The sequence below is a fragment of the Streptopelia decaocto genome (assembly GCF_964273445.1).
Source record: "Streptopelia decaocto genome assembly, chromosome: 12".
NCBI classification, from domain to species: domain Eukaryota; kingdom Metazoa; phylum Chordata; class Aves; order Columbiformes; family Columbidae; genus Streptopelia; species Streptopelia decaocto.
The window spans coordinates 1,575,305-1,596,065 of record NC_138667.1 but is presented as its reverse complement, the minus strand read 5'-3'; the positions used below and the strand labels follow the sequence as shown (position 1 = coordinate 1,596,065).

The window sequence follows — 20,761 nt, the reverse complement described above, 5'->3', positions numbered from 1 at the left end:
CCTTTCTGGACTTAAAATGAGCCTATAAGAAGGATGGGGACAGACGTTGTAGGAGGGCGTGTTTTGACACGACAAGGGGTGATGGTTTTAAACTAGAAGAGGGGAAGTCGAGGTTAGACATGAGGAAGAAATCATTGCCCTTGAGGGTGGTGAGAGCCTGGCCCAGGCTGGCCAGAGAAGGTGGTGGATGAACCATCCCTGAGACATCCCAGGCCAGGCTGGATGGGGTCTGAGCAACCTGAGCTGGTGAAGATGTCCCCGCCATGGCAGGGGGGGCACTGGGGGAGCTGGGAAGGTCCCTCCAACCCGAACTATTCAACAATTCTATCACACAGCTGGAAGATTTGTCTTCCAATGGGTGGCCTGTCTGCTCCTGGGCTGAGGGCTGGCGCTGGGGCCACCTGGAGCTCTCCACCACCGGCACTCGGGGGCACCGAACCGTGGCAGCAGCCTGGAGGCATTATTCAAAAAATCCCAAACAAACGAACAACCAAACAAACCACGTTGAAATTCTTATTATACGTTTGTTTGTGTTTTTAATAAAAGCACCAACAGCTCCTCAGCGGGGAGAGGATGGGAAATCACTGGGTGTCACTGGGGATCCCCGGGACAGGGCTGGGGGAGCGGGAAGGGGGAGGAGCGGGGTCTCCTCACCGCTGCCCCCTTCCCTCTCTCCCCACACGGCCTCTGGCCGAACGCAGAACCAGACACGAGCGGGCGCTCCCCGGTGCGGGGCGCTCCCGGCCCGCGGCTCAGCGGGGGCGGCACCGAGCCCGGCCCGGGCGGGGCCGCCATTGCCGGGCGGGGCGGGGCGGCGGCCGCGGTGGCTGCCGGGAGCTGCGGGAGCGCGGCGGCGAGCGGAGGTACCGGGGCCGGGGGTCGGCGGTGCCGGCGGGCAGGGGAACGGCCGCCTCCGCTGCGGCGGGGCCGCCGGCTCTCCCTGGAAAATGTCCTCCCCCGCTGCAGCGCGGGGCTCCGCGCGGGAAACCCCCGCTGCCCACCTGTGCCCCGGCGGCGGGGTTTCTCCGGGAAATGCCCGTTCCCGCCCGGGCCCCCCGCAGCGCTGGCCGAGCCCGCCGGGCCTGCCCTGAGGGGCCGGGTTGGAGCCTGCCCGGGGAGCGCTCTGAGCGGCTTTTCCGGCCGAGTGAAACAGAAACACTCCACGTGAAATACACATGAAATAGACATGTGTTCCGTGGCTCGGTAACCGGCCTGAGGGTCGCAGTTGCCTCCATCAGTTCCCCCACCTGCCCCGTGTGCGGCCTGGGGGACCTGCGTGTTTCAATTCCTCCTTATCGGGATAAAGATAATGCTGGATGGCCCAGGCAAATCTGAACGTGGCCCTGTGAGGAACAGGCAGGATGCTGAGTGTTGCAGTACAACGGTGGATTTTTGAAGGGAAAAAATATCAGTGCCTCTTGTGTTTGCGGCGTTCTGAAAGTGTGTGTGTACGTTGTGGTGTGGAATAAAGCATGTTTGTTGTACACTTCAGGGGTTGGTTTTGGCCATTGTGTTTGATCTGATAATAAATAGAACGGCAGTTCTCTTCATTTGCAGTTGAGGAGCTTCCCAGCCTGTGTTCTGTACCTCGAGCAGTGCCTGGAAAACTTCAGCTGTGTGTTTAAAGATGTTCGTAGTATTTTGTGTTTATACAGATCGTCAGCTTTCAGTGATGCGCTGTGATTTTTGCCTTCTAGATTTGTCAGGAAGTTTTTGTGTCACGGGATTTACAACGTTTACGCTTGTGACTTTGGAAGAGAAGAAGTTCAGCAGAAATGTCGAAGATTGAGAAAATGAGTATCCTCGGAGTGAGGAGTTTTGGCGTAGAGGATAAAGACAAACAAATTATCACTTTCTTTAGTCCGTTAACTATCTTGGTGGGACCAAATGGTGCAGGAAAAACGGTACGATTTGCTGGATGTTTGTTTTTGCGCTGGTAAATAGCTCTGAAAGGCCTCAAAATATGAATAATGATCTCCAGAGAAAGGTTTTAGTAATATGGCAAAAATATTGCTGTTCACTGTAAATATTGTGGTGTTTAGCATTACCAGGGATCTGGATTTTGCAGAGCGCTTGTTGATATTTTTCATAAGAAACTGATCGCGATCCTGATTAGAACTGGTTTTGGAAAGTACTATATTCTGACACTCAAAAAACCAATCCTCTTGCCTTGCATATTTAACTCATTTGTAAATATTTGGGCTGTTAACTGTGGTTTTTGCCTGTATTCTATCTTGTTTACTCGAAGATGCCATTATAACTATATACTTATTTCTGTTTTCTTAGACTATCATCGAATGTCTCAAATATATATCCACTGGAGATTTTCCTCCTGGCACCAAAGGAAGCTCATTTGTTCACGATCCAAAGGTAAAAGCCACAGTGGACTGGATTTAATGTGTTTTTACTCCTAAGTAAAATACTGAACTGCTCTCAGGTTGGGATGAAAACAGGGATGCTCAGGTTCTAGGCAGACGTGAGCTGCCTGTATTGCTTCAGGAAGATGAGACTTCCCACGGCTGGGAAGTCACTTATTCATTTGGATGTTGAGAAAAATGTCCCTTACTCGGGATTTTTGTTTCTGCTAAAGGTTGCCAACGAGACAGATGTTAGAGCTCAGATTCGATTACAGTTTCGAGATGTAAACGGGGAGCTTGTAGCTGTCCAGCGGTCCATGGTCTGTACCCAGAAAGGCAAGAAAACAGAATTTAAAACACTTGAAGGTGTCATTACTAGAACAAAGTAAGTCATCAAGTTTTTTTTGTTACTTTGGCATGAAGGTCGTTTTTTTGGTGTATCAGACAAGGGAAAACGGCATAATGCATTCCTTGAAGTACTTACCAGCGCTCTTAGATTAAAGCTGTGTAGTTTCATCACTTAATCAATTAGTTAAGTCCAAAATCCTACATTTGATAGTCACCAATTTATGAACTACTGACATGCATTTATTTGCATTGATTTGAAAATTGTATTACTAACGATACAGTTTGAAGGTAGCATTGTGTGCAGTACAAAGGCTTTGCTTCCCTTAGCACCGTTTTCAGTTTCAGGTCACTGCTGGCCCGAGTTTAACTCTTGATCTCCACTATTTAAGAACTATATTCACTTAACTTCATTTAAGATCATTTTTGCTCCCTCTGGTGGTTCTGCTTAGTTTTAAAATGTGTAATAGTCCTGACTACAAGTATTGATAGTCTTAAATGCGTGTGTTGAACATGGTCATTATATGCTTAAAACTCGTTACTCGTTAAGTTCCTCAGTCGCTCTGTTACAATGAGATTATATGTTAAAAATGCTATTTACTTTTAAAAGAATTTGCCAGTAACTTGTTTGGGGGTTTTCTCAATCTGTGCTCCACAGGCATGGCGAGAAGGCTAGTCTGAGTTCCAAGTGTGCCGAAATCGATCGGGAGATGATCAGCGCCCTTGGTGTTTCCAAATCGGTGCTTAACAATGTCATTTTCTGCCACCAAGAAGAATCCAACTGGCCATTAAGTGAAGGGAAGGCCCTGAAACAAAAATTTGATGAGATCTTTTCAGCAACAAGGTTTTTCTTTTTACTGCACTTCAATAAAAGCTAAGAAATGTCTTTTCTAATAACGCAGGTGTAAATGAAAATCTTTAAGGCGTTGTTTCATATGTCAGTATTGCTGTGTTGCCAGCAGGATCTGAAATGTTGTTGCTTGGGGTTTTTTTAAAGGTACATTAAAGCACTCGACACTCTCCGTCAGGTACGACTGAAACAAAGCTTGAAAGTAAAAGAGTGTCAGACAGAACTGAAATACCTAAAACAGAATAAAGAAAAAGCACAGGAAATCCAGAATCATCTTAGCAATAGAGAGGCTCAGCTGGCTGCTTCGAAGGAGAATGTGAAATCTATTGAGAGTCAGCTTGAACCGCTAAAGGTAATTTGTGTGATGATTACGTTAAGACTTTAATACAAAACAGTCCATAAGAACTAAAGAACACAGAAGAATGTGAAAGCTGGATGAATTTCCTAATTAAAATCTTACACTTGTATGTTTTATCTGATCCTTTGCTCCAAAGCAGAATCAAGCATACCTCGACAAACCTGGCCGATGCTGCTTTAGTCCATCAACCGTCAGTGGAGGTTTAAGAACATAGTTTGTGAAATTCTGGTAGCGGCATTGGGTTTTTGTAGCGTAATTTAAAATCTCTCTCAAATGTAGCGGGTAACTAAAACTGTTATAAACTGCAACTAGAACAAAAACTAAACTAAAACTTAAACCCCGCTATTTTTAAAAAATACCTCATAAAGCTGAAGTTTTTACACTTAGGCTGACTATGTTGCATAGAACAGTTGCTTATGGGATGCATAAGCTGGTGGGATATTTTACTTGCAGCGTCCTTTCCTTTGCAGAGTTCTCTGGCAGCGGTTGAACAGAATCTGGTGAAAGCGATGAGGCTGGACAATGACGTGAAAGCCCTGGAGAGCAGGAGGAGGCAGATGGAGAAGGATAACGAAGATTTGCAACAGAAGATGAAAAAGGTTGCCTTTTACATTCTGTGCTGAAGGATCACTCTGTCTTTTGCAGTGAACCAAGTCTGTATTTCATTATGCATCAGATAGTGGTGAAGAACGTCGAAGCGCATGAGGCTTGCTTGATATTATCAGTGATTGCAAATATGGCTCAATAAAGCTGTATTAGTTTCTGTGTAATTTGGGTTAAATTGCTTGCTGTAGCTTTTCCCTCTACCATAGATTAGCTTGCCAGGAAGGCAAATACTGACAAAAGCTTTTGTAAAAGTGGTGATTACTGGTAACAATGCCCTGCAGTGTGTAACTTGAAAATATCTGCCTCTCAGTGCATGTAGATGACAGCCAGCACTTGTTCTGACCAGGATGTGATAACTCCTGGGGTTAATATTAAGATTTCTTATTTCTTTCTCTTAAAATAAGAAATAATTGTCAGTCTTCTGTTGTGATTGTGACAAGGCACTTAAAACTGTTTTGAAAAACAAATAAATTCCTTAGTGGTAAAAATTTAGATTCATTTAGCCTAAGAAAAGGAGGTTTTCTTCTTCAAGTTATGCTTGTAGCATGTTTACTTTTTCTTAATATATGTCTTAATGTAGAAATTCTGTGTAGGAGGTGTTGGTGTCTAATTTCTAGAATGCTGTTATGATGAAAACTATACTTTTTAAAACATCATTAGTTGGCTTATGAATTTAGTCCAAAAGCCAGCTTTCTGCTGTGTTTGGTGCACAGGTTTTTCAAGGAACAGACGAACAGCTCAGGGACAGGTACCAGAACCACCAGAGAACAGTGAACGAGAAGGAGAAGAGATTATTGGACTGTAAGCGTGAATTAGATAGAGCCACTAAAGAATGCCAGAGATTTAACAGCGAGAAATCGGAACTCCTTATTGAACGAGGTATTTTAACCTTCATCTGTACCTTGTATTTATTTTTCATGTAATTAAGATCTGAACTGGAACTAGTGATGAGAATTGAAGGGATTTGAACTGGACAAAACCCATAAAGGTGTCTGAGCTTGGGCTCAGCTGCACAGTGTGCTGTGAGACTCTCACCACCGGACAGGTCAGAGTTTCTAATGTGCGCTTGTTGTTTCGAGCTGTGGTTACACCATGTGGTACCTTTGTTCTTAAATGGACCATTCTTTATAAAAATATTCCAAATAGATAATTTATGATGGCACAGATCAGCGTCGGCCTAGCAGTTTGCAACACAGTTGTTTTCATTGTCTGAGCTTGTACTTTCTTGAGGTGATGAAGACGCCACTGACCAGATGTGATTTGATATGTGTGTTTTAACTGAGAAAAACGTGAAAGTTGAATGCGTGGTGTACTCAGTGTCTCAGGTGGGGCTGGGGACCAGTCAGGGGCATTAGGATAATATTCTTTCGTATGTCGTCTGTTCTCTTTCAGGTGGACTGTGGGAATTTCAGTAAAGCTGTAGTATATACACTTATATAAAATCTGTTTGGGCTTTGTTTATATTTATCAGAATAATATATTTAGTGTTTTAAGAGGCTTTCTTTTAAATTCTTGATTTATTTAACTAATAAAAAATTAGTTACCTGTAATAGCAACTCCTCAAACTACAGCTTGTCTTCACTCTTGAGCTTCTTGTGTTGTTTAAAACTACTTCTGTTTCAAAGATTTCAAGAAAATGGTTGCAATTGTCTTCGAATCCTGAGTGTATCTTCTGCCTCAGTTTTTGAGCGTTTATGCCCCATTTTCTTTTTGTGAAGGTCGTCTTCAACTGCAAGCGGATCGGCACCAAGAGCACATCGCAACGAGGGACTCGTTGATTCAGTCTTTGGCAGCACAGCTGGAATTGGATGGTTTTGAGCGAGCGCCCTTGAATGAACGGCACGTCGCCAATTTTCACGTGTTGTTGAAGGAGAGACAGGAGAGAGATGCAGAAGCTGCAAATCATTTGATGGTGAGAATTTGGTTGGTTTAGTAGCGTAGTTTTAGTTATTAGTGTGTTACTGGTCCCTATGTGTCTTCATGGTGCTGGGGGGAAGAATGTTGGGGAGGAAAAACTGAAGCCTTTGGTTTTTCTTCTAGAATTCCTTATTATGGGTTGCCTGAATCTTTCAGTGGTTATTAGTTTTGGAATTAAGCGTGGTCTGTACTGCCAAAGCTATCGAGCAGGCGGTTCTTCAGACGGGTTTTTCTCATGCGGCGGGGTCACCGACGAGCTAAGAATCCTGAGGAAGAATTACAGTGGGCAACTGGTTTAAGAATAAGCACATTTTTGAAGTCACCTCTGAAATGCAGTTGCTCCCCCAGAGCTCTAGCAGTGCGGTGCGTCTGCTTCTTCCTATTGAAACATTGCAGCAGGAATTTTTTGTCAAGTTCTGTTTCAATGCCTTGTATTACAGTGGTGACTATTTGCAAGCTAGTGTGAAAAAGCGTTTTAAAATGTTGTTTTCCTATGAAAAAATAATGAGTATAGTATTGCTGACTTCTTTCAGAGAGAATTTGCACGAAAAGAAGCAATGAAACAAAAACAGATAGATGAAATAAGAGACAAGAAAACTGGATTAGAAAGAACCATTGACCTGAAATCAGACATTCAAAATAAGAAGCAAGTTGAGCTGAAGAATGTAAAATATGAATTGCAGCAGTTGGAGGGGTTTTCCGACAGAATTCTGGAGTTGGATCAGGAGATTGTCAAGACGGTAAGTTAAAGTAATTGAAAATCTATAGAAGTTTGAAGTAAAAACTTTTGGCTTTATCATTACAAGCAAACAAACAAAAAATTGTTAATGTTTACTCCATTTCTGTTTCCTTTTTGCCATTTGAATTCCCCGTCTATTTGGGGCATGCATAGAATGAATATACGGCTTCTGTTTGGTGAGTTAGAAACAGGGTAATGGCCAGAGATGGTGACATCGTGGCATTAGTCAGTCTGAAATTATTTCATGTATTCTTTACAGATCTTATAACAATTCCTGTAACAGCTAGTGGTACAGCTGCCGGGCACTGTCAGAGCTTTCTTCTCTTTCCTTTAGATAGAACTTTATTCATTTGTGTAATTGTTTAAGTCTTCTGAGCTTTTATTTTTGTTTAGGAACATGAGCTGGAGAAAGCTGAGAGGAACAGCAACGTAGAAAAGCTTGAACTAGAGGTACGAACTCTGCAAAATGAGAAGATAAACCTGGACAAAACTCTTCGGAAACTGGATCAGGAGATGGAACAGTTGAATCTGCATACCGCAACAATTACCCAAATGGAGATCCTGAAGAAAGACAAAGTAATTCTTGTATCATCATCTCATAAGAGAGGGACACAAAATTAATATAGTCCCTTCAAGATTTGTGTCTTTTGCGGGTGTTTATCAGCAATCATATGTAAAGCTTCTGCCTGACTTCATAGAGCCATTAACTCCGTGAATGTATTGAGTGACATAAACTTGAAGACATGAAAAAAATAATACAAAATGCTTCATTTCCCCAGGCAGACAAAGAAGAGCAGATTAGAAAAATCAAATCAAGACATTCTGATGAACTGACGTCACTGTTGGGATACTTTCCGAACAAAAACCAGCTTGAAGACTGGCTTCATAGCAAAAATAAAAAGATTAATCAGACAAGAGATAATCTTGGTAAACTTAAGTAGGTATTAATTTAATTGATTATGTCTCCATAAGTGTTTATGTAGTGATGAATTTAAATGTTGGAAAGTTTAGTATGCTTAACATACTTCCTACTTTAATTCTTTATTGTTTATTTATGTATCTCCAAAATCAAAGCAAGCGGCCTGCAGAGTGTTTGTAATATATAGCTGATGTAGTCTGTGCTAGTGAGTAAAATTGCAACATTTGTAGCAGGTCAAGGGCATCAGTAAAAGCAGACAGCAAAATATTGTTCTGGAACAGCCTTAATTGTTTGTGCTAATCCAAGATGAACTGCGGGGCTTGGGGAGTGGAAGTTGCTGGTCTCCTGACTTTGTAAGTCCCAGAGTAGATAGTGACTAGATCACAAATTCATGTGTGATTATCTGTTCCTAATTTTATTGGACTATATAAAACTATTTGTCAGAAAGAATAGATAACACCAGCACACTCTGCAGTGACGCACCTTAAACTTCCACAAAAGAAAGAAAGACAAAGAGTATAAGCATATTGCACAATTCAAAACTGTGGAACATGAGTAGGAGGATGGGAACATTTTTTGAGGTTCAATAATATCTCATAGGCAATAATTGCAGTAGGAGAAAAAGCTTGATATTGGCTTATTCTAGAAAGTTTTGTATGGCTTTGTCATTATAAATTAGTTTCTCATCATTAGGGGTCTAGAAAACAAAGGGGAATGAAAATGAAACATTTTATACTACATTTGGATGAATAAAAAGTTGACGGTATAGATTTCATGAAAAATTATTAAAGAACTGATGACAGTTCTGCAATATCAATTTCAGATTGACTGCCCATGGTTTAGTTTTTTGCTTAAACAGTCTGAAATCTGTATGATTTACGTGTAATAAAAGAGTTTATGCATTGACGTTTCAGCAAACGACTGGCATCGGTAGAATATGACAAATCTCACGCCAGTAGTGAGCTCAGAAGGAAAGAAGAGCAGTTGTCCCTTCACGAAGCGCAGATTTTTGATGTCTGTGGCAGCCAAGATTTCGACAGCGATCTGAACAAACTCCAAGATGAAATTGAAAAAAGCTCAAAACAGCGAGGTAAACTTCTATATTTATATACAATTCTGACCAGGTCACCCAGGGCTGCTTTGGTTTCCTACCTTTGTTATTTTGTGGGTGCTAATTTTGTCTCATTTATGACAAATAGATAACTAGTTTAGATCTGATTATGCACTGCTTATGTTTTTACATGAAGTCTTTTGTTTCTTATTAAACCAGCGGTGCTTGCCGGAGCCACCGCCGTTTATTCCCAGTTCATTACTCAACTGACGGAGGAAAACCAGTCGTGCTGTCCAGTTTGTCAGCGAGTTTTTCAAACGGAGGCCGAGCTGCAGGACGTCATCAGTGACCTGCAGTCCAAGCTGCGCCTGGCGCCGGACAAACTGAAGTCAACCGAGTCTGAGCTTAAGAGAAAAGAGCAAAAACGCGATGAAATGATGAGTCTTAAACCACTTCGGTAAAGTACTTGAGCCATATTGCTGCAAGCTGTTTTCTTTCAAATGCTTGGGGCTGGATTATTAAAACTCATGCAGACATGAAGGCGGTTTTATTTTAGGGCTAGTTAATTCATTCAAAAATCTCGTAATTGAGATAAATATTTTCTAGCATTTGTTCTCTGCCCATTCAGACTTTTAAAGTATTTTATATTTTTGATATTTCTGGTCCTTTGGGTCTTCTTGTGAGATTGAGGTAAAAAAATGGTTATATAGTTACTTTTCCACCAGTTATTCACACTCTGCAGTCACAGTTCTGCTCCTTTTCTCATTGTAATTTAAAATGAACAGGCTGGTTTTGTTGTTACTGAAATGTTTTCATACCACGTCACCTGCAATATGTTTCTTAAAAATGCTGAAATGGAAGTTGCGTAGGCAGAATGGGAACTCAATCTGTATCAAACACCCTTTAATAAGATCTTGATTTATATTTCCTTTAACAGTACTTTTTCTTGCTGGCAGTTTCATATGAATTACGACGTTCTCAGAAGTCATCTCTGGATTTTTCTAGTGAATTCCCAATGCCATTTATCTTTCCTTGAGGTTCAGTCACGTGCAATTCCATCATTTGGGAACGTATCTTTGATACTAATAACCCATATTATATTGGACTGTATTCATTCCCTTATTTCAGTTATTTAACACATCTTTTTGCGTTGTAATTGTTTTTGCACTCGCGAGGTAATACAGACTGTAGGTAATACTAACAAATTCGGAAAAGGTACCTACGGTATTATCCAATTTCCAGGCTGAATTTGCCTGGATTTTTAAAGCTATGAAAATATTGGCCAGGCTGTTCCGTTGTTGCCTCCCTTTTCCTGTTGCCTCCTTCCAAAACACAAACCAGTACCACTAGCCCTAAAGAGTCTTTGTCAGAGTCCTGCGTTTTGGGGTGGTTTTTGGTTGGGATTTTTGTTTTGGGGTTAGTTGGTTGCTTTAACGTATCAACCCCATTTAAAAGAAGAGCATGTAGGTTTCCTGCCAGCAGGTGAAGAGACTCAAGTCTCAAGAAATTTGCAGACTGTTATTTGGAGAGAATTTGGAGAGTATTCGTTAGGGGTAGATGTTTCCTTCACAAGAGGGCACTCTTGTACAGTGGATTTGGACCCTCTCCTCAGCACTTGCTGCAGTTAAAAACGAGATGATTTTGTTTGCTTGTTTGTTTCATCTCACCTGTCTAAAATAAGGGATGTATTACCTTAGCAGGATATATAACATAAGCTTAATCTAACATGGGCAAGGTTAAGGGAATACTATTTTGCCTAAGTTAAATCTTCCACCATTAAATCATACCACAGATTTTGTGATCTTGAATATCTTGCATTTATGCTACTGTTTTTGATAAAGGAAATTTTAATGGAGTGGTATTTTATTTCAGGCAAACGGTAGTTGAACTCCAAAATACAGACATACCAGGTTTGAGGAACAAGATCCAGAATGCAAACAGGGATCTGGTGAGCCTGAAGGGTGAGATCGAAGAACAGGAGTCGCAGCTGCAGGCGGCTTTGTCTGAGGAGGAAGGTGCCAAGGCGTGTTTGCAGGATATAACACTGATGGAGAGGTACCAGGTATGCTTTGGTTGTGTCTTCTAATATATAAAGCCATACTCACTAGCATCTAAATATGTAGATATTCAATCATGTGACAAAACTGTGAGATCTTAAGACTTTTCAAGCAAATAAAAATATTTTAAAAGACAGCATAACATAGGTGGTCTTGGTACTAATAAAACTTAAAGGTTTTATGGAATAATTGTTGCTTTTGAGGACCGCAGAGTCCCTTGAGTTCTGATTCAGTTCTGTGCTATAGTAACGAGGAAAAGAAGTGTAATCCACAACCTGAGCGCAAACACAAGCACAGCAAAGTGGTTTTCATTCCTTGTAGTCATTCTGGTTCAGTCTATGCTCAGCATCTCCTTTGTGTGCTTCTGAAATCTTGTCACACGTGTTTCCGTGCCATCTGAATATACAGTAAAGGGGAATGGATATCCCACACTTATTCTGATGCAGGAGATTGTTTGGAACAGTCGTCATGCCTCTATTACCAACACACAATCTTTGCTTGACTGAGAACCACGAGAGGGACAATTATACAGAGAACCTGGTGCCCGACAGACGACTGAAGAGCGTTCACGGGTGGGAGACGGCAGCAGCTCCTGAGGCTCCGACAGTTCTGTTGTCAGAGACAGGCAGCACATGTACCTGTTGCGAGGTGTGCCGGGGGTGTCCAGCGCCGTCCATCCTGCTGACAGGCTGCCTCTCATGCTCTGAATTCCAGTTTCTAGCTGATGGAACCTTTCCCTGAGTGCTGTGCCATTGCTGCAGCAGAGGAGATAAATATGAAGGTCTCATGTGTGCCTCAAGCCCCCGGCTTGTTCTTGTGTGCCAGAGATAAAAAAATACATTGTTAAACACTAATACAATAATAATAGCACTTTTCCGTATGCTTTCAGGCTGATATTAGGGATTGTGAACGAAAAATTGCTCAGCAGGAGGCTAAGCTGCTAGGAGTCGATCTAAGTAGGTCTGTTCTACAAGTAAGCCAAGAAAAACAAGAGAAAAAGCACTTGTGGGATACAGGTAGGTCATACAAAAGAAATACTTCATTTTTGTGTTGAAAATAATGTTCCAAACTTTCTGCCATTAAAATTGCAGTTTACTCACTTTACATTCTGAAATAACTGTATTCTAATACTTAGTTGTTTTGTTTTTTTGGGGGGATTATATGAGTTTAATTTACAGTTAAATTTTCATAAGAGAATAAATGTTTGTGATAACAGATGGACTGTTTCACTCTGTTTTCAACCACAGTTACTGGTAAAATTGAGTTAAATCAAAAACTCAAGCAGGACCAGCAGAATCAGATTCAGCAGCTCAAGAGTGCAGTCAATGAGCTGAAAGCAGAGAAGCTCCAGATCTCCAGCAGCATGCAGCGGCGGCGGCAGCTGGAGGAGCAGACGGTGGAGTTAACCACTGAGGTTCAGTCCCTTTGCAGGGAGATCAAGGTAGGAAATACTCTTAATTAGGAACTATTAGATATGTTGTCCTGGGGGAAAAACAAATCTTGTTATATTTAGCATTGCCTGTAATGCTGGCAAATAAGATGTATTTTAAAATGTTTGTCCTGTGCCGCTGTTGCAGATCTTTGGGAATTTCCAGAACTTTATTAATACGTTTTCACATCATTTTTTTCAACACACATTTTAAAAAAAAGCACATAACTGTTTTTGCAACTTGAAAAATTGTTGATCTTTAACAGAACGAGAAAATAAAAAGGACTTTCTCCAACTGCTTTTCAGGAAGCACAAGAACAGGTATTTCCTTTGGATGCCACTTTAGAAAAACTGCAGCAGGAGAAGGAGGATCTGATGAATAAAAGGACTACGAGTAATAAAGAAGCACAAGAGAAGGTTGGTTTGCTTTTGGCATAGCTGGGGATGGGGTTATGTGTCGGTGTTCAGGCGTGGAAGGAAGCCATGTTAATGAGTTTGCTTTTAGGAAACAGCAGTGACTTCAGCAAATGCTTTAGAGTGGTGGAACTTTCAGGGAAGGAACGAAACACAATTGAATCAGGAGATGAGCTCAGTTGTAGTGAACCTTTGTCAGTCTTGCCACAAGGCTTCTAGGAACATTTGGCAATAATTAGTGACTGAAGGTATTAAAAAGCCCCTCCTAATAGATGGGAGAGGAAGAGTGAGGGTGCCTGTAACTTGTCCTTGCCAGGACAAACTTGGTTTTCTCAGGTGAGGTGGCTCTCTGTGTAAGAACAAATGAGTGATTTACCATTTGTTCTGGAAAACATTTTCATGGTGATAAGGAGCATCTGGATTTCAAAAGCTGAAGGCTTTATTATAAATGAAAGGGAGTTATAATAAGGAATTGTACTTTGACAACGTTGTTTTCCAGTATCTAATCTTTGCTACAGAGCGTATTGTTTCTGGGATACAAGACTGCATTTCATTGGAAATCTTTTCTCCGTAGATCAGTGTCATAAAAGAGAAAGTTAAAGACATAAACAAGTACGTGAAAGAAATTGAAAACTATATTCAACAAAGAAAAGACGACTATAAAAAGGTAATCTAAAAAACAATCAAGAAAAATTTGACATTAAAAGCACTTCCGTGTCTAAATCATGTACAATTTTATTTCTTTAGCAAAAGGAGGCTGAACTTGAAGAAGTAAAGTCTCAGTTGGCTGCCTGTGAGAAACAGAAGGAAAAGATAAGTAAAGAGATGGAAACGATTCGCCAAGACATTGACACTCAAAAGGTAGATGTATTGATTTGCAGTGAAGTATATTTTGCATAGTTGAAGTGATTTCTGGTTCTGGTGTAGGTCTGCCTGGGTCTGTCGTGGTGCAAAGTTTGTCTTCTCCCTCAGCATTAGGCTGAAAAAAGTCTTGAGGTTTGTATATGGAAAAGTAGATGCATTTTAGAAAACTTTCCTTTCTTGCTTTGTTGGGGTAGTATCAGGCGTTTTCAGAAGGATCTTTGTGCAGAAAATACATGTTTTCTGGAGTAAGCGTGCGGTACTGGTGTTTCTGATTGCAGGTACCAAAAGTCACTAGTTACTCCAGATTTTATCATGTACTTTAAATCCTTGTATGTACATTTGAAGTACTGTTTATATTCTTTATAGGAAAGATGCCTTTCCCTGTTCTACCGCACCTCTTACTGTCTAACTTGTAGAACTGAGGTGGGGACTTTGTTAAATCTCATCCTAAATTCCTTGCCCTGTTTGAAACATTGATCAATACTTGCACACAGGATCACTCTTGTGTTCGCCTGTGACAAGAAATGCTGCAAGTAGTATTTCAGAGTGAAATATGAAATAATACTGCTGATTTCCGTTATACCCTATTTCTAGCACAAGATCTCACTGAGAGAATTTTCGACGTTGCCAATTAGCTTATGTTTGCAGCATGTTTGAAAGTTGTGCGGAGCTCATACTTTGAAACTGCGAATCAATATACTGACATATTATATACCTTCTTGCTTTCTGTGGTGATAGATACAGGAGAGGTGGCTGGAGGATAATCTGACTTTGAGGAAGCGGAATGAAGACCTGAAAGAAGTTGAAGACAATATAAAACAGCTTGTGAAGGAGATGGGAGAAATGAAAGTCCCACAAATGAAAAAGTAAGTGGCTTCAGGCGCTTCAGCGGTTTTTACACAAGAATTCACTGAATATCTGAATTCATATTCCCTGGGCTTTAGTGTTTCCTGGTCCACATTTCTACTTGTAGCACTTTGGCATTCGAACTTGATAACTTGCTTCTCCCGCTCAGAATAGCCATTTGACTATGTTCTTAAACTTAACAATATTTTTATTTCAATGATGTCTAAATTTCAGTGATGTTTGTACTAGAATTTTAACTGTTACAGAAGTTATAGTTACAATATAATCAGCTACTATCCGACATAGAATTAGAACCTGATTAAAAGATCATGCAACGCTAGATACAAAAGGCTCATATACCAATTATGGTTTCACAGTGAACAAAAACGTTTAGAGGAGAAAATAGAAACTCTGAAAAGAAACCACGATGTTGCACTTGGCCGACAACGTGGATTTGAGGAAGAGATCGTTCGGTTTAAAAAGGAACTTCGAGAGTCACAGTTCAGAGACGCAGACGAAAAATACAGGGAGATGATGATCGTTATGAGAACGACAGAGCTTGTGAACAAAGACCTGGACCTTTATTACAAGGCTCTTGATAAGTAAGTATTGTCCTCTGTGGGTGATTCTGAAATGGATTACACTTTTTTATTATCGATAACCTTAATGCAAAAGCAGCTTTCCATTTCAGACTGCCAGGGGTAACTTAGAAATAGTAAATTGATATAATTATTTCAGATTTAAATTGTCAGGGCGTGTATAATTCTTCCCTTTCAGCTTAAATGGAAATGCACTCCAAGAATTTCCCTTTTAGAAGTCAGAATCTTTTTGTATGATATCAAACAATCTATTGTTTCTATTTAAGGCAAAACAGGAAACCAGTCTCGTAGTTTCAAGAAAAATAGATAAGCATCACTTATTGGTAATCATCTGAAAAATCAGTGAGACAAAATGTTAACTCTAGTGGCCAGAGATTGAAAGCTGTATCTGTAGCTGGGAACACCAACATTTTGGGTGTTCTGTGCTGTCAGATAATCTCTATTGACTTAATAATATTGATGAGAAATAATACATTCTTGGGTTTAATGAATAGTTGAACGCACTTTCTTCTTTCTTTATACTTTAAAAACCCTATTCGAGTGGATCCTTCAGGATTCCCCAGAGCAGGTGGAAATAATTCCTTAAGAGGGGAGGTGGGAAAAGTATGTGTAAAAGTCCATTCCAGAAGTATATTTTGTTTCTACCGTATTTTTTTGAAAGAAGATGTTGGCATCAATAGAGCGAGCATTTATTTCGTTACAGAACGCTTTTTCCCTCAAAAGCCAAGTTAGAAATGTAGCATCTTGTGCTTTCTTGAATGCTTTCAGAAGGAATCATCTATTGTTGAACTACAGTCATGTTGATATATTAACCAGGGAAATTCAAATGAAAATTATTAATGACATCTGTGTCACTCGTGCTGCTGAAGAGAAAGGCAGCTCCAGTCATAACCTCTGTTTGAGTCATTGTAAGTTATATTCTCAGTACAGAATTCTCTGCTCTGAGGAGACTTTACCAGCTCTCATTTCCTACCAAGCCCCCGTTATTTGCATTGTTGGGAGACCGTGCCAGTGAGTAACACTGCATTAAATCTGTCCTCTTGGTGTCAGTCTGAAAACAGACCTCACACATCAATTAGAAACCTCTTAAAAAGTCAGGTAAACTTGCTGTCCATTGGGTGACTGACTGCGAATCTTTTTGTCTTCATTACTCTTCTGCTTCCTGAGACTGAGACCAGAATTTGGTTGTGAGACCAGGATTATTTATGCAATAGAGTGTGGTTGGTCTTTAGATACTTCTGTGTTCGAAATGAACTGGTATTTATGATATCATCTTTAGTAAAAGGCAAGGGAGCTGCTGCCTTCCCTGAAGCTCCTGTAGTCCATAGCAGCCCATGGTTGCACCCTAACAGTTCACATTTTTCATCGTTCTTCTTTAGAGCAATAATGACATTTCACAGCATGAAGATGGAAGAAATCAACAAAATAATTCGTGACCTTTGGCGAAGCACCTACAGAGGACAAGGTATGCATTTTTGTTGTAGCTTTCCCCATATGTATCCACTTGATTCTGAGCACAGCATATGGAAAAGTGTTTGTTCAAAATACTGAAAATCCAGGATCTGAAAATAGTTGTTTTTCACGCTATGATTTTTTTATCACACATTATGTAGTAAGTCACAGGACAAACAGAATTAATTTTCCCGTTTCAGTGTTTTCCAAAGGTAAGGGTTCCTGAGAGAGGGGAACTGCATGAGTCAATTCCTTTGGAAAAATTAATTTCAAATATATGAGTATTAATGGGAGTTCTTAATAGAATTTTTTTGTTAGTGTATTATACCTCTCAACTGTTAATCCTATGATATTTTTAAAGATTTCTGATAATGTAAAAGCTCCCTCCTTCCCATTTTTAGATATTGAATATATAGAAATCCGTTCTGATGCGGATGAGAATGTCTCAGCCTCTGACAAAAGAAGAAGTTACAATTACAGAGTAGTGATGATCAAGGGAGATACAGCACTGGATATGCGAGGAAGATGTAGTGCCGGGCAAAAGGTAATACCTTTGTGTTTGTAGTGCTTACTAAAGAGAATTCTAAAAACTAACTCAGGTGAATGCAAGAGAGTAATGGATTCTAAGTGATGCTGAGAAACAGTTGGCTGCAACTCCAGTTTACAATTCTGCACGATTTCCCTTCACTGTATCTGGATTTTTTCCTTCCTGAGGGCTGGTCCTTGGTCTTCTTGCCTCTAAGTATGGGGAGATCTCTTTTTCTCGCAGTTGTGCTACTCTCCCCTCCTGCTGAATGTCACCTCTCGGTCCATGTCAGCACATACACACCGTACCGGACTTCCAAGCGTTTCATCCCGCTCTGTCCTGTGTCACCCGCCAGCTCTGCGTCACCGTCAGCTGTCTCGGTCTCTTATGTTACAACAGAGCAAGTAAAATATTCCTAAGCGAGAGAAAAGAACCAGCCTTATTCATCTGCCTCCAAAATCACCATCTGTAGTTTTGGTTTTTTTAAGAACAAGAGCTGAGGTATGGAAAAAGACCCATAATACATGTAGCCATTTGACACTGGCATATTGGTTATGCAGCTTGGCCAGCAGGAAACTGCTGCATCCTTAGATGAACCGTTTCGACCAGAACAAGCGATCCTCCTAAATACAGAGATATAGTAGAAAGGGACAAAAATGCAGCCAGGGCTGCTGTGATTTCTTCCCTGCTGGACAGACCTGGAGGGCTGTCCCTGCCCCCTGGGGCTGGCTGTGCAGGGCGTCGGTGACACCAGCCCCGGACATTGGAATTGCATGAGGGAGACACATTCTCCTTCCTCTTCTGCAGCAGGAGCTGGAGCTTTCTGGCTCCTGTTCCTCTGCAGCAGCTGAAAGAGCCGTGATGGCAACAGATCTTGATGTTGAGGAAGAATTGCCGTTATCTGGATCAACAAACCTACTTCCATCCGTCCAGAGCAGCGCTTCCCCCTGCGCTGTTCCCTCCAGCAGGGTGCTGTTGGCAGCCAGGTCGTTTGCGTGGCCAGATGGTACAGGCAGTGGTAGAAAATGAAATTAAGGAATGGAACAAAATGATACACAATATTTTTGAGCGCATACAGCAATAGAATCATGAAAGGATATTTTGTGAGAAGATGAAGACTGTATCGTTGCTTGAATATGAAAAATGCTTTCAGATTAATTCCCACCTGCGCGTAGATCTGTACTTGGTTTTGAAAATTCCATACTGATTTGGGGGGAAATCCAAATCTTAGAAAACAGCAGTATAGGCAAAAAATGTGTCCTGTCCTAAAGCAGTCTAGGATGTTACGTTAGAGTCCTATGTAAATGAGAGTGAAACTTATTCACAGTTTCTTAGCTTATATTCTGAGAAGTCTCCTTTGATCGTGAACGGTGATGCCAGCAGTCGTGATAATTGGAAAGTGTTTTTGGCAGCAGTTTCCATCGAGTGTTCCGGCATTTTCAGTAGTTCAGAAGATCTAATAATAATGAGATTAGGCATGGTAATACAAAACTAACATGTAAGGTAGTGAATCCTCCTGTCTGGCGTTGTAGTAAGTGGCTGGGAGCTCAGTAACTCGTACTTGGTGATACCCATATGGATTTGCACCGTCCTGCTGCGCTGGGCTGGGGCGTGAACAGAGCACAGGGTAACGCACATGGCAACACCGGAGCATCTTCACCTTGGATTGGAATCCTTACTTCCAGTACCTCCTGAATTTTGAGTATTTGACTTGGACTTCTCTGCTATTTTCCCAAAAGTACTTTGTAGGATGGACCTTTCAATTCAGACTTGAAGTTTTAATGTAGATTTTCAGTAACTCATCAGTTATTGTTGTCTTGTGAGCCATCAGCGCATCGTTACATAAACTTCACTGGTGGTTTGTAATGGCATTAAAAGCAGCATTTTCCATGTGGTTCCCCTCGAAACGCTTTGACGAGTGAGATTTTGTTGTTTCTTTTTCCTTAGGTGCTTGCTTCTCTGATCATCCGTCTCGCTCTAGCAGAAACCTTCTGTCTCAACTGCGGCATATTGGCGCTGGATGAGCCCACGACCAACCTGGATCGAGAAAACATCGAGTCTCTTGCACTCGCGCTGGTGGAGTAAGTGATCTCTTTGTGAGCTGTAAAGATGGAGAGTTTTCAAATGTTAATAGCAGTTGGCAGAAGTTAATTACGTTTTAAGCTGGCGTATCTTTGGCATCTGCAAATCTACATGCAAAGCAGTAGTTTTAGATTCCCCCTCCTTTATCTGGAGAAGGAAAAATATTTCTTAAATAGACTTGCTAATCTGCATTAGATTTCTTGGCAGCGCATGTCATTTGTTATCAATAGTTAAATATTTTTGTACTATGTATTTCAAGTTCTGTAAAACTAGAATGTGACTTAGATAAACATACACTAACCAGTATCTCTTTGTAGGATAATCAAAAGTCGCTCGCAGCAGCGTAACTTTCAGCTTCTGGTGATAACTCACGACGAAGATTTTGTTGAACTTCTGGGCCGTTCCGAATACGTGGAAACATTCTACAGGATAAAGAAGAACATTTACCAGTGCTCTGAGATCGTGAAGTGCAGTGTCAGCTCCTTAGGCTCATACGTTCATTAGAATTCCAAGTAATTACCTATTACAGACGGGCTTAGCTGCCTGACTTGATAGAGCTCAAATGAAGGCATCCGAAAATGCAGTTCCTTCATATCATATACTACTGAAGATTTGTAACAATTTTCATCAGCGTCTGAAACTATTAGCTTTTTAAACTTCGTGTCTTCCTGAATATTTCTGTGGCTGGCTTTAAGAACACCGCAATTTGGAAAAATTTCAATGAATACAATGCAGTTAACTTTGAGATGTATTTTACCCTTTAAAAGTGCAAATAAAGTTGTGATGTTCTTTGCGTATCCTGGCAGTTAGATCCAGCTGCAGCTGCAGCTCTCAATAGATCAGGGCTCGCTCTCCATCCCCACGTTCGGAATTCACTTGTGTCTCTAGTCGAGGTGTGTTCATCACTACCCATCTATTCTGCGCAAAACTCCCCAGATTCAAAGAGAATTTGACTGCTTTCTTTACAAGGTGACATTGCTGCCTGTCAAAGACAGAATCGTCACGAAGTGTAACAGCTTTCTTTGGAACAAAGGGCAGTCCCATCTCTGACTAGAGGAGAGTAGATGACAGAAGCACATTTTAACCATACTCTCTTTTCTTGGTGTCACTTACCTCTCTGCTGCTTGAAGACGATGACATTTCTGAGAGTTATGTCATATTCTGGTTCTCCATGAGGTACAATCAAGTTCTGTAAAAACAATACAAAACTGCTTTAGCTAATTGGCGTGGATGCGGAACTTCACCTGCACCGCTCCGCATTCTTCCTGAAGCTCTTCTCGGTGCAGCCGCATCCCGCCGCCCTGCAGGACACGGGCCCAGGGGAACCTGCCGCTGCGGATGACACCAGGA

The 20,761-nt window shown here is 41.1% G+C and overlaps 1 protein-coding gene across 2 annotated transcripts; it reads left to right on the top strand.

Annotated features, from left to right (window-relative positions):
• The first annotated feature begins 802 nt into the window (after positions 1–802).
• RAD50 (RAD50 double strand break repair protein) lies at positions 803–20,230 on the top strand. 2 transcript variants are annotated; one of them, XM_082063692.1, is made up of 26 exons: positions 803–863; positions 1,698–1,904; positions 2,287–2,370; positions 2,591–2,742; positions 3,361–3,546; positions 3,700–3,904; positions 4,381–4,509; positions 5,230–5,395; positions 6,235–6,428; positions 6,967–7,173; positions 7,566–7,748; positions 7,952–8,109; positions 9,006–9,181; positions 9,362–9,599; positions 11,015–11,204; positions 12,089–12,215; positions 12,447–12,640; positions 12,935–13,045; positions 13,617–13,709; positions 13,790–13,903; positions 14,645–14,772; positions 15,130–15,354; positions 16,731–16,816; positions 17,205–17,347; positions 19,277–19,410; positions 19,729–20,229. In XM_082063692.1, the coding sequence occupies exons 2-26, from the start codon at positions 1,776–1,778 to the stop codon at positions 19,913–19,915; spliced, it is 3,939 nt and encodes a 1,312-aa protein (XP_081919818.1). In that variant the 5' UTR covers positions 803–863; positions 1,698–1,775; the 3' UTR covers positions 19,916–20,229. The 2 variants fall into 2 exon arrangements, with proteins under 2 accessions (XP_081919818.1, XP_081919819.1); XM_082063693.1 differs by lacking the exon at positions 803–863 and having other exon boundaries at positions 1,760–1,904; positions 19,729–20,230.
• Positions 20,231–20,761: the final 531 nt, after the last annotated feature.